The sequence below is a fragment of the Bipolaris victoriae genome (assembly GCF_000527765.1).
Source record: "Bipolaris victoriae FI3 unplaced genomic scaffold scaffold_43, whole genome shotgun sequence".
NCBI lineage: Eukaryota > Fungi > Ascomycota > Dothideomycetes > Pleosporales > Pleosporaceae > Bipolaris > Bipolaris victoriae.
The window spans coordinates 192419-203204 of NW_014575349.1; the positions used below are offsets into that span (position 1 = coordinate 192419).

Sequence of the window (10786 nt, forward strand, 5' to 3'; positions counted from 1 at the left end):
AGTTAGGACTTTCTTGCTTATCGCTACGCTAACAATGCGTGGCAAGGCTTGATAGCCTTCACACCCTTGAAATCATGCGGTTTTACTGCATTGTACGATATAACAGAGATTTTGAGAGCATTCTAAAACACAGCCCTATATCAGTTAAGTAAAACGCAAAAACGCTAAACCGAATAGGCCCTAAATTGCATGCACTAGTGCAAAACTAAGCGATTGTTGCGATATCTGTTTTATCTCCTGCCTTTTCTGTACCTCTTTTCTCCTCACATGATCCACTCACGAATCATGGGAAGTTTCCTCTAGCACTGGGCTCCAGGTCCCTCAAGTTCGCCGTACCAGAGGACGACACTACTACACTAGTAATATCTCGCTTTCTGTTCCATCCCCTTGACGTTTCTTTTTTTTCCCTTCAGCAAGAATCTGATTGCGCGAAATTTTTAGACATTTGTCGTATCTAGAAAGGATGCTACGACGATACATGTAGTGGATTCACGGCATAGTTCAAACAGCTGCTGAACAAGCCTCGATCGACATTGGCGGGATTTCTTAGCCTGCCTCGTATTGCTGATGAAGTCCCTTACTGACGTGGCCCATGCTCCGGAGTAGGGAACAGAAGAAGCCTAGGCAGTTCAAAGAGGGTCCTCCATATAGAGCAAAGGTCATTGGCTACCCCAATAAGCATTAAACGCCCTCTCCAATAAGACTGGGGTCTGCTGTAGTGCGGCACTATCTCTACTTGATAAACATAATTCATATTATCAGTTTCAATACTATCTACAGCTGGAATTTAGTCTTCCTTCTTTTTTTTCCTGTTTTGTTTCTTAAGATGAAAGTTATACAAAAAACATAGTGGAAAAAAGAAAGAACAAAAGGAGAGTAAGAAGAAAAAGAGAGGTAATTGGACAGAAAGTGACGAAGAAAGAAGTAGAGAGAGACGCGTTTTCTCTCTTTTTTTTACATTATAAATACAAGATACGATAGATAAAGTTAGACTCGACGCTAAGCAAACGTATCCTGGTTATTGGAAGGACATTCACCGCTTATAGTGATGGTTGATAACCTGTGCATATGCCATCATCGTATACATCCATACATATCTAGGAATGTGACAGGGTTGTCGCAAGAGTTGACGTCAACCTGCCTGCCACTGACTCGGTACTGTGAGACCGGACCGAAGTCTACGGGTTATACGTATACAGTAAATCGCTCGTGCATAACGCGACTCAAGTCTGAAAATCACGCGGCAGAACTGCGGATCGATAGTCCACTTCGGTATCAGTTGCAATGTCAACGCTAGACGTTACACTATTGGGTCAAGAATGCCCGGAGTGCTGGAGTCTTCGGAATTGTGCTCAACTTGCAACTTTCACTGCTGGTCATCGAGCAACCACTGTCGCGGCTTTCAAACAGTGTAAAGAAACGAAAGATGGCGAGAGGCTATGAATCCCCTTCTGTGTCGGACTTGGAAGAGTCCGCCCCTTTTATTGACCAAGAACGACTTGAGAAGATACGTGCAAGTAAAGCCCCGAGGTCTGCCTGGGGCTGGATATGCCTCATCGCGCGAAATGTATGGCGTTACCTATTAGTGGCAATTCTCTCAAGTCTTGTCACAATGGCAGTTTTACGAAGCCATGGCTTGTTGCACATCGAAAAGAGCCCATCTTGCGAAGACATGGATTACATTCGTAAGTATTGTTCTTCTGGCAGACTTTCATCCACTTCCACCGTCCGTAGAACTGACATTTCTTCAGGCGACTATGCACCAATTCGAGACCTAGACCGGTCGTTCCATGTCGAAACGTTCTCGCCATTCAATTACAGCACAAGCGAATATACCATACACCCCAGCGAAGGCAACGTCAGTGACAAGTGGATGGCCCTTGGCCAAGATTGTAAGTCAGCCAGTACTCCATAATATTTGATCTGAAGTACTGATTCTTGTCCTCGCAGCGGGTCATTTCTTGATTCCAGTTTCCGAGGGTCACAAATATGACCTCGACATAAAACGTCATGTCACAGTTCCAGAGGGTGTGGCCGAACAGGAGTCCTTTCTGGTCTCGCTAGATGTCATGCATCATATCCACTGTCTTGTAGGTCACCCAAGCCAGCCTGGAGTAAGCTACTCGGAAAGCTAATGCGACATTTAGGACACACTACGCGAGAACCTCTGGTACAACCGCGACTGGTACTCCACCCATCAAGAGCAACATCCCAAGCTCTCAGTTCACAAGGCCCACACAAGTAAGTCTTTAGCTGGTTATGTCGTCTTCAAGCTCGATCCAGACCACTAACGGGCATTCTAGACCACTGCCTTGACGCTCTCCGAGCACGGCTGATGTGCCTCTCGGACGTAACATTCCTGCCGATGGTATACATCGACAGAGAAGGCTGGACACTACCAGACTTTGAGAGACGCCACAAGTGCCACAACTTTGACGCAACCCGGGAGTGGGCGTACAAGCACAGATTGTCCGATACTGCTGCCAATTACAAAAAAGTAGCTGGGCCGGAGAAGATCCTTACTACTTTCCCTGGATTCTACGACATTTACCCAGAGCTTAACAATACAGATCATAAGGATCCAGGCCATGAGCATTCAGAGAATGAGGGGCATGTTCATTGATTGTATTGCTGAGATGCGGTATTCCAGGGCTCTGGAGGTTCTTTCCGAGCTCCTTTTCTTATGATATCACGCTTGAAGTTTGACATGAATGAGCTGGAAAGCAGATGAGAAGCCTTCAGGGTCGTCCAAGAGCCACAATGTGGTTGGAAGATTGCAAGGCGTATCCGTCTGTTTGCCCTTTATGCAGGTTGAGCTCTTCCTAGTACCACCGCTCCCGTGCTGTGCTCGGCAAGTAAGCCTTGCCGCGCAAAAACGGGATACCTCTTGTATATTAGACACTTACCAGCATTGGTGTATGCTAGGGACTAGATGTATATCAGAATTAATGATCCCCATTTCTATACGGAGTGAGAAACTTCGGTATTGTTTGGCGTTTGTTGCTCGCATTTCCACCTAGCTCACACCGAATTTCCTTGCTAGGAGGAGGTGCGATCACTGCATCATTCATCATTGCCTTGAGCATGTCTCTTCAGATAGTCTCTCCTATATGTCGTGACAGAAGAAGGACATGGTATTTCCTAATGTAGCCAGCAGCGAAACAATGGATGTCCTCCTCGCGAACGAGTCTTTCCACCTTTTCTCAACCACCAGCCTTGCTTACTTTTGGAGGATACTTTGAACTGCGATCAATACCCTTGAAGAGTTCTCGCAGTCCCTTTGAGTACTCCGTTTCCTGAGGATTGCTCTTGGAACCCTTTATTGTATTTTCTTCCAGCAGAACTGGACGGCATCATGCTGCATCGCGCGTCGATGTATTACAGACCCAGTACTCTACAGCACACACTATATGCCCAGCAAGTATTCCAAAATTGCCTTGATAGATTGAGCAAGGCATATTTGCAGACTCGTGCGCAAGAGGTGAGTCGACTGCCGAGGTTGGTGTTGGTGTGGTGTTGTTGTGGCACATCCTGTCGGGAGGAGGTTTTCACAAGCGAGAGCCTTCCCCAAGCTAGCTCGGCAAGTATCCACTGGAGCTCTGGCCTCATCCGAACGTCAACGCTTTCAAATGACGTCGCTAACTGGTGACACGGCCAACGCCATGCGGACTCGTTTCCGCAAGAGGGCTACTGATTTCCCCGCGTTTTATGGTGCTTAATTACTGCTCTCGCATCATTTTGTCAAATCCTGCTTCTCTATAGTCAACATGGCAGACAATAGCCCAGACAAGATAAACTTCATCTACAACTCGCAGCTGGTAAGCGCGTCTAGCCTGCACAGTGTCGCGCATGAACTAATGCCGGGCCCTAGGATGCATTCACGCTCTACCACGTGTCGCAAGAAAACAGTACCCACAACGCCATCGGCCCTGCACTGCCAGCTCTCGGTCATGCCACCTCTGGCGCTCTAGGATCCGCGATATCGAAACTCATAACATATCCTGTGGATTTGGTTGTAACACGTCTTCAAGTCCAACGGCAGCTGCAGCATGGCAAGAAGCATCCCCACTACGATGGTGTGGTCGATGCCTTTCTCAAGGTGTACGAAAGAGAGGGTGGCTTGAAGGCTTTCTACAGTGGCTGTGCCCATGAAACATTCAAGGGTGTCGTGGACAGCTTTCTGTTCTTTCTAGCGTACTCATATGTGCGCGAAAAGAGACTCAGTGCGCGAGGCAGCAGCCATAACCTGCCAGCCTTGGAGGAGATTGGCGTTGGCGTAATCGCAGGCGCATTCTCCAAGCTGATCAGCACACCTCTTCAGCAAGTCGTGACACGCAAGCAGACGGCCGCCATGATGAACCAGGGCTCTACGATCGACCCGCCTCCTCCGCTGAGCACCAAGGATATTACATCTGAAATCTGGCGTGAGAAGGGCATACAGGGCTTTTGGTCAGGATACTCAGCCAGCCTGATCCTAACGCTAAATCCTTCTATCACAATGCTGCTACACAAGGCTCTGCTGCGATTGGTAGTACCGAGGGCGAAGCGCAGCGATCCGGGTGGACGTCTAACCTTCCTCCTTGCCGCGATTAGCAAGGCCTTGGCCTCGACCGTGACGTATCCATTCAGTCTCGCAAAGGCACGAGCACAGGTGTCTGCACAGAAGCCTCTATCAGGCAGTGGGGAAACTTCAGATCGAGAGAAGTCTGAGGAGCCTGTCAAATCAAGGGCTCTACAGGCCAGACAGCGAACTGTGTTCAGTACCATTTTGCGGATCGCACAGACCGAAGGCATACGAGCTCTGTACGAAGGCTTGGGCGGTGAAGTGCTCAAAGGCTTCTTCTCGCACGGCATCACGATGCTGATGAAGGACCATATTCATTCAGTCATCATTAGCCTATATTTCACACTGCAAAAGGCTCTGCGCAAGTACCCTGGTCCGGAAGAAATCGCAAAGTCTGCCTCGGAGGGTGTGCAAGACATGTATGTCCATAGCAAGGATAAGGGGATTGAGGCTGCTGAAAATGTGACTAAATCGGCCAAGGATATCGTAGAGAAGGGTAAGGAGCAAGTTGCAGGCGTCTATTCGAAAGGCGCAGAAGTTGCAGAGACAGCATCTCGAACGGCTCGCGATGCTCTCGAGAGTGGTTCGCAACACGTTGAAGATGTCGCAAAAACTGTAAGGGATGGAGTGGGTGACGCGTCACAACAGGCGGCAGATGGCATTACAGATAGCAGGGTCAAGGACATTGACGGTACCGACAAAGACATGGCCAAGTGAGTCACAAAGCGAGTGGCGGTCACGAGCCCGTATACACACCCGGAGTGTTTTATTTTTATCTTAGCATCCACGGTCGGACTTTGGCGGAGAAGGAGTTGGTCCCCTAGGGTTGAGTCGAGTTGAAGGTTTTGTACTTAGCAATCTTGTAATAGCAATGCGGGTGGAAGGATTAATTAAGTCATGCGCAACCTGAAACCGTGGGCATGTTGCCGCCATGCGGGATTTGAATTTTGACGAGAATATCTTGCTTTTTTTGGTGAGGCAAGCCCCAGCCACCCCTTGATACAAGGGAGTCTTGTCGAGCATCTCAACGGTTGCCGTCCGTCTGGCTGTGATGACGGAGTCTGGCCACTGTGTTGTCGCTTGATGCGTTGTCGATGTGGGGATGTGTGGCCGCGGTAGGCTGCATGTGTCATACCCAGTGGGTGGCTGGTCGTTCCTGCCCGCGGTTGCCCTGGGGAGGCCAGTGCGCTAACCATCGGGCTCCGCGCCCGCAGCGCAACCATCAACAACCCACCGCTGGAGACGCACAACACTGCACGCCGCCGTCCAGCGGCCTACTAACCACTAACCATACACAGGCACAGGTCAAAAATTACAACGCCCGCACAGCCAACGTCAAGCGCCACGCTGCCCGCCTCAACAGACTGCGGCGCATGACCGGCGACATCACACCGTGCTCGACAAAAGCGGCATCCTCCATTTCCGGCAACAAAGACACAAACAACACTCGCGCATACCCAAAGCTGCAGGTCTCCTCTATGCCGTGAGCGCCCGTGGATGCACACACCAGTACTCACTCATCTATATCTCGCCGCATCGCCGTCGCCCCCCCCGCCTAACACATTCCCCTGAGCTTGGGTTGCGGTCCACCGCCACGTCCCAGCAGCCACTATGGGAGTCGTCGACAAGCCCTTCTCCTCTCCGGCCGCGCAGAGAAGAGCGTGGAAGAGCGTGGAAGAGGAACTAACCTACTACAAGACGCAATATGAGACGCTAGAAAATGAGCTGCAGGAGTTTCAGACTTCCAGCAAGGAACTGGAGGCCGAACTAGAACGCGACATCGAAGAGAGCGAAAAGCGCGAGAGGAAACTGCAGGAAAAGGCAGAGAAGCTGGTTTTTGAGGTCGAGGAGTGGAAGGTATGTGGTTTCGGGGGGACATAGCAGAGCGCATTTCCGTCATTTGGGCCCAATTGCTGACACCACTATAGACAAAGTACAAGCAAAGCAAAGCCGAAGCAAACAATGCGCAAAACACGCTGCAAAAGGAAATCACCGCTTTGCGCGAGGGCCAACGCGCGCTGCAAATGCGACTCCGAGACATTGAGGTACAGAGCGATGATTTCGAGCGCCAGGCACGCAACCAAACCTCATCGCTCGAAGATGTCGAATCCAAGTATAACGTGGCTATTGAACGAGGTGTGATGCTTGAAGAAGAAATCAAGATCGGAGAACAGGAGCGAGAGCAACTACGTATAGAAACACAGCGACTACGTGATGAACTGACCGACCTGCGCATCGAGACGGAAATCGTACAAGAAAAACTGCGTATAGCAGAAGAAACCATCGAACATCACCACCAGCGCAAGGTATCTAGCCACCTTGCCGGTGACGTTTTGCGCCCACGCTCACCAATTTCGGAGGCATCAACGTCTGCAACGACCCTTTCCTCGCCCACAGCCGGCTCGACCCCGCCACACTCGATAGCAGATGCCCTCCACCCAGACACGACCCCACCATCTCCACCGCTCTCAGACGCACCTATTACCACGAAACTCATCCCTTCGACGCCCATGTCCAGACGAAAGAATTCTGTTGTACCGCAGGACCCTGGAACTACACCTCGTGCCGGTATGTACTCACGGGCGCCACGACATTCGCGAGGGCCTAGTATGTCAGGATCATCACGACCACCAAGCTCAGCTGCCAGTGGGCGGGCCACGCCCTCCCTACGGCCGACTGTGACAGGGTCGCGAGAGACCAGACCAAGTCTTGGCGCGTCTACATCAGCGGGTTTTCCCAGGTCAGGCTCGCTCTATCAGATTCGGGGGCTGATAGGTAAGATGCAGAAGCTCGAAGAACGAGTTCAAACGGCACGATCCAAGCTTCCTGCGCCAACGAGTACGCCACCCCGAGCGAGCCCACGAGGCAGCAGCGGCTCAGGACACGTACCCAGCTCAGTTACGTTGAGGAGTGGTCGCAAGCGCAGCTCGCAAGCGTCAGTGGCGTCGTCAGTCCCCAGCGCCTACGAGTCTGGTGTCAGCCGCCTCTCCTTCGGTGTCTCCAACTCTTCGAAGGAGCCTCCGACCCCCCAACCCGACAGCCGAAACTCGTTCTCGCCACCGGCTGCGGCGATACCACGACCAGCGAGCAGGAGCAGCAACCGTACCGCACTCGGACACTACCAGTCGTCATCGATTAGCGGAATTGAATCACGAGTACCGAGACCACGAAGTTCGATGAGCGGCCATTCCAACGGGCACAGTTACTCGCAGTCGCTTTCCTCGTCTGTACGGGATGATGCAAGCACCAACAGTGATGGAAGTGGGGTGACGACGCCAATAATGGGTCGACGCTCCACACTGGAGAAGTCTGGGATCCCTGCACCCACGGGCATTCCCAGGCGGGCGAGCGCAGGACGACGAGCGAGTGCAGGCCAGGATGGGGGAGAAACGGGATTCCCATTACGACTGCGGAGGATGTCGACGCAGACTGAGGAAGAGTCTTATTAGGGCGGCACGGGTCAGGCGTTTGCAGCAAAAGACCAGGGGCTGCAGGGACTTGTGTGCATGTGCGTTTGGGCTTTTTTGTCGGTATATGATTTTGCGGCACTATACCTCTAGCGTTTCTGGAGTTTGGCACACGGGAAGGGGGGGAGGATGCAGGTACCGTTTATTTAGCTTGCACCGATTCGGATCAGACCTGGAGCTTTCCTCTCTCCCCCTCGTCAAAGGACGTGGGTTCTTTGCATTTTTGGGCAGCATTGGTCGTTCGAATTTAAGGAGGAAGCATTGCAGACGGTGTCGATAGCCACACAAGCCCTTTGGGGCATTTACATATTGCTTATACCAAATTTTCCTTTGTTCGAAATTCAAAATATACCCTTCTCTCCCTGGATGTTCGTTTCCTCTACCCCTTGTGCCTTGATTTTCCTGGTTACCTGGTACTTGGGTACGTGGAGAAGTTAAGAAAAGAGAGACATAGAAAGAGAGAAAGATAAAAAGACAGCACGAAAGCATACAGTCAAATTTGACTATTCCCTGTGCGTCCGCCTCCGCCTGCCGCCTCCGCCGCCGCCCACCCCCACGGTTACCCTGATCGCGGTCTAAAAAAAAAAAGCGCGCGCGGCTGAAGTGCTTGTGCAGACAAGGCCGTTGGGGTCGCAAATCTGGGGTAAAAAAGAGTGCGTTCTGTGCTGGTGTGTTCAAAGCGGGAAGAAAAATCGTACGATTCTGATGTCAAACCGAGCGGGAGTGGCCGCTTTTGCAGTGTGGCAGGCCCCAAACCACGCACGCACGCAAGCCGCAGGAAGGACCCTGGGATCTTCGGAAATGCACGTCGGAATCGCGTTTTCCCCCCTCCCCCCTTACTAGCTCGCATATCTTTTAAGCCTTACAGTGGGGTGGGTGGCTCTTTTTTAAAACCTGCAGCTTCGTTTCTGCATATAAAGTGTTTTGTTGTTCAAAGAAGAAATATTATTTTACTCTCCCGGTCAGTTTTTTTTTCGGTTTGATTGTGCCGGTCCCCGCAACGCGGCGACATAAGCAAAGCACATCATGTACATTTTTTTGTGCACACATGGGCATAAAAGACAGGAGAGATGGGGGGGTTAGCGGCGATGGTAGGCACCCACGCCAAGATTCCGCATGTACAGCCGCATCACGGGAGGAAAGGAAAGTATTCGGGCGTAATGTAAGACTTTGGGCCCTTTTTTTCCTCTCTCTTCCACCGTCTTTTGGTCTTTTTTGGTACACTACGGTGTAATCCGTTTATTTGAAGAAAAAGAGGCGTCATTCATTTGGGTTGATTTGAGCGTAGTGTGATATGCTCCGAGGAGGGGGGTGAGTGTCTGTCTCTCTCTTGATATGATCCGAGAAGGTGGTTGGGCGCGCTGATTGGGTGGCGTACGACGGAGTCCGATGGAAGAGACATACCGGAGGAGGAGACCCGAGCATCATCATTGAAACGACCAAAAGTAGTGACAGGGCAAGCTGCGGTCATGACAACGGACGGGGTCGGGTTTATTGAATTGTCTTGTTGTCTTAGTTTTCTAATGTATATTTTGGTCTGACGGCAATTGGCAAGTTGCTTAGGGGCAAAAAGTTTGCGGCGCGCCGGTGGGGAATGCGTGTTGGCTGGCGGTGAACAGAAAAGAGGGCGATCGGAGGAATGCGTGGGGAGGGGGGCAACATGGGCGACTTTGTTGAGCGGGAGGGGTAGGAGAGGACGGCAAAGGGGGCATTGAGACATCACGACTACGACTTGGCCGCAACTCAGGGACAGATTGCAAGTGGGGGCCAATGGAAGCGGGACGGGCAGCATCGCGATGCACCTAGAAAATGAGGTTGTTTTTTGCTGAGAGATAGTGAATGGGGGGGGGGAAGGTCGCGATCGGGTGGCCCTCTCGCTCGCAAGAACAAACTAATTCGGAACTGGCTCTCCCAACACGCCGATTACTGGCACCGCCATGGCGGCCAATGCCCACCCTCTTGTACTCCAACGCTTGGTTCTCTCGGGCCATGGGCCACTCTGCGGACATGGAGTTGCACAATGGAATCTTCTAGTGGCCCTTTTTGCCAGTGTCAGAGAGTTATGGAGTTTTTTTCTTCCGAGCGGAGTCGCGATAGCTTACACCAAGGAGTTCCGACCGAGTTCCGACGCCCACCATGTTACGGTGGCTTGGGAGCGATCGAGACATGGCCAGGGGCGGCATGGGGTACGTGGTCCAGGGCCCCCATCCCAGGTTTGGCATCGCTGGGTAATGTGCAGCTTCGGCTCAAGCTCAACAGCTCTTCGGGAAGTGCATTGGGGTGTTCCGCGACCCTCCTTGAGAGGAAAAAAATTAATACTTACACAAGTCCTCGCCCGGCTACTTTGCGACTGCTGTTGTTTCCCCTCTTCCTCAACTTTGCTTCCTCCCTCCTCCTTCTCTCTCTCTCTCACACAAGTCTCTCTCACCTCACTATACATATACACGCCCATATATATATACAAACTACGGTGCTGTATCTTGCCCTACAGCACTCTCTCCCTCACTGTCCAATCGTTGTTTGCAGGTGCTCTCCTCCCGGCGCCCGCATACATACACATTTGGACGCATTTAGTATCGGAAGATTGCTTTTGAGCGGCCTTCCCCTCCGATACTCCAGCTGTAATCTACTAACACTTCTGCTCGGGTCCTCCCACCGACAGAATTGCTACAACAGCAACTGCACACTTGTCCAAACAAGAGGGTGTGTGCATCCGGTTTTTTCTTGCAGACCAACCGACGTTGGGTCTCATTTG

At 51.6% G+C, this 10786-nt stretch overlaps 5 protein-coding genes across 5 annotated transcripts; 4 read left to right on the forward strand and 1 right to left on the reverse strand.

Moving 5' to 3' along the window:
• Positions 1 to 1612: 1612 nt before the first annotated feature.
• COCVIDRAFT_26747 (hypothetical protein) lies at positions 1613 to 2623 on the forward strand (the record flags this gene model as incomplete). The annotated part of the gene is made up of 5 exons (XM_014701036.1): positions 1613 to 1685; positions 1752 to 1892; positions 1951 to 2090; positions 2148 to 2241; positions 2304 to 2623. The coding sequence occupies 5 exons, from the start codon at positions 1613 to 1615 to the stop codon at positions 2621 to 2623; spliced, it is 768 nt and encodes a 255-aa protein (XP_014556522.1).
• A 1144-nt stretch (positions 2624 to 3767) lies between these two features.
• COCVIDRAFT_26748 (hypothetical protein) lies at positions 3768 to 5281 on the forward strand (the record flags this gene model as incomplete). Its single annotated transcript, XM_014701037.1, has 2 exons — positions 3768 to 3818; positions 3872 to 5281. The coding sequence occupies 2 exons, from the start codon at positions 3768 to 3770 to the stop codon at positions 5279 to 5281; spliced, it is 1461 nt and encodes a 486-aa protein (XP_014556523.1).
• Positions 5282 to 6175: 894 nt separating this feature from the next.
• COCVIDRAFT_26749 (hypothetical protein) lies at positions 6176 to 8013 on the forward strand (the record flags this gene model as incomplete). The annotated part of the gene is made up of 2 exons (XM_014701038.1): positions 6176 to 6421; positions 6493 to 8013. The coding sequence occupies 2 exons, from the start codon at positions 6176 to 6178 to the stop codon at positions 8011 to 8013; spliced, it is 1767 nt and encodes a 588-aa protein (XP_014556524.1).
• Positions 8014 to 9590: 1577 nt separating this feature from the next.
• COCVIDRAFT_16100 (hypothetical protein) lies at positions 9591 to 10040 on the reverse strand (the record flags this gene model as incomplete). The annotated part of the gene is made up of 2 exons (XM_014701012.1): positions 9591 to 9833; positions 9924 to 10040. The coding sequence occupies 2 exons, from the start codon at positions 10038 to 10040 to the stop codon at positions 9591 to 9593; spliced, it is 360 nt and encodes a 119-aa protein (XP_014556498.1).
• A 222-nt stretch (positions 10041 to 10262) lies between these two features.
• COCVIDRAFT_37901 (hypothetical protein) lies at positions 10263 to 10625 on the forward strand (the record flags this gene model as incomplete). The annotated part of the gene is made up of 1 exon (XM_014701099.1): positions 10263 to 10625. The coding sequence occupies one exon, from the start codon at positions 10263 to 10265 to the stop codon at positions 10623 to 10625; it is 363 nt and encodes a 120-aa protein (XP_014556585.1).
• Positions 10626 to 10786: the final 161 nt, after the last annotated feature.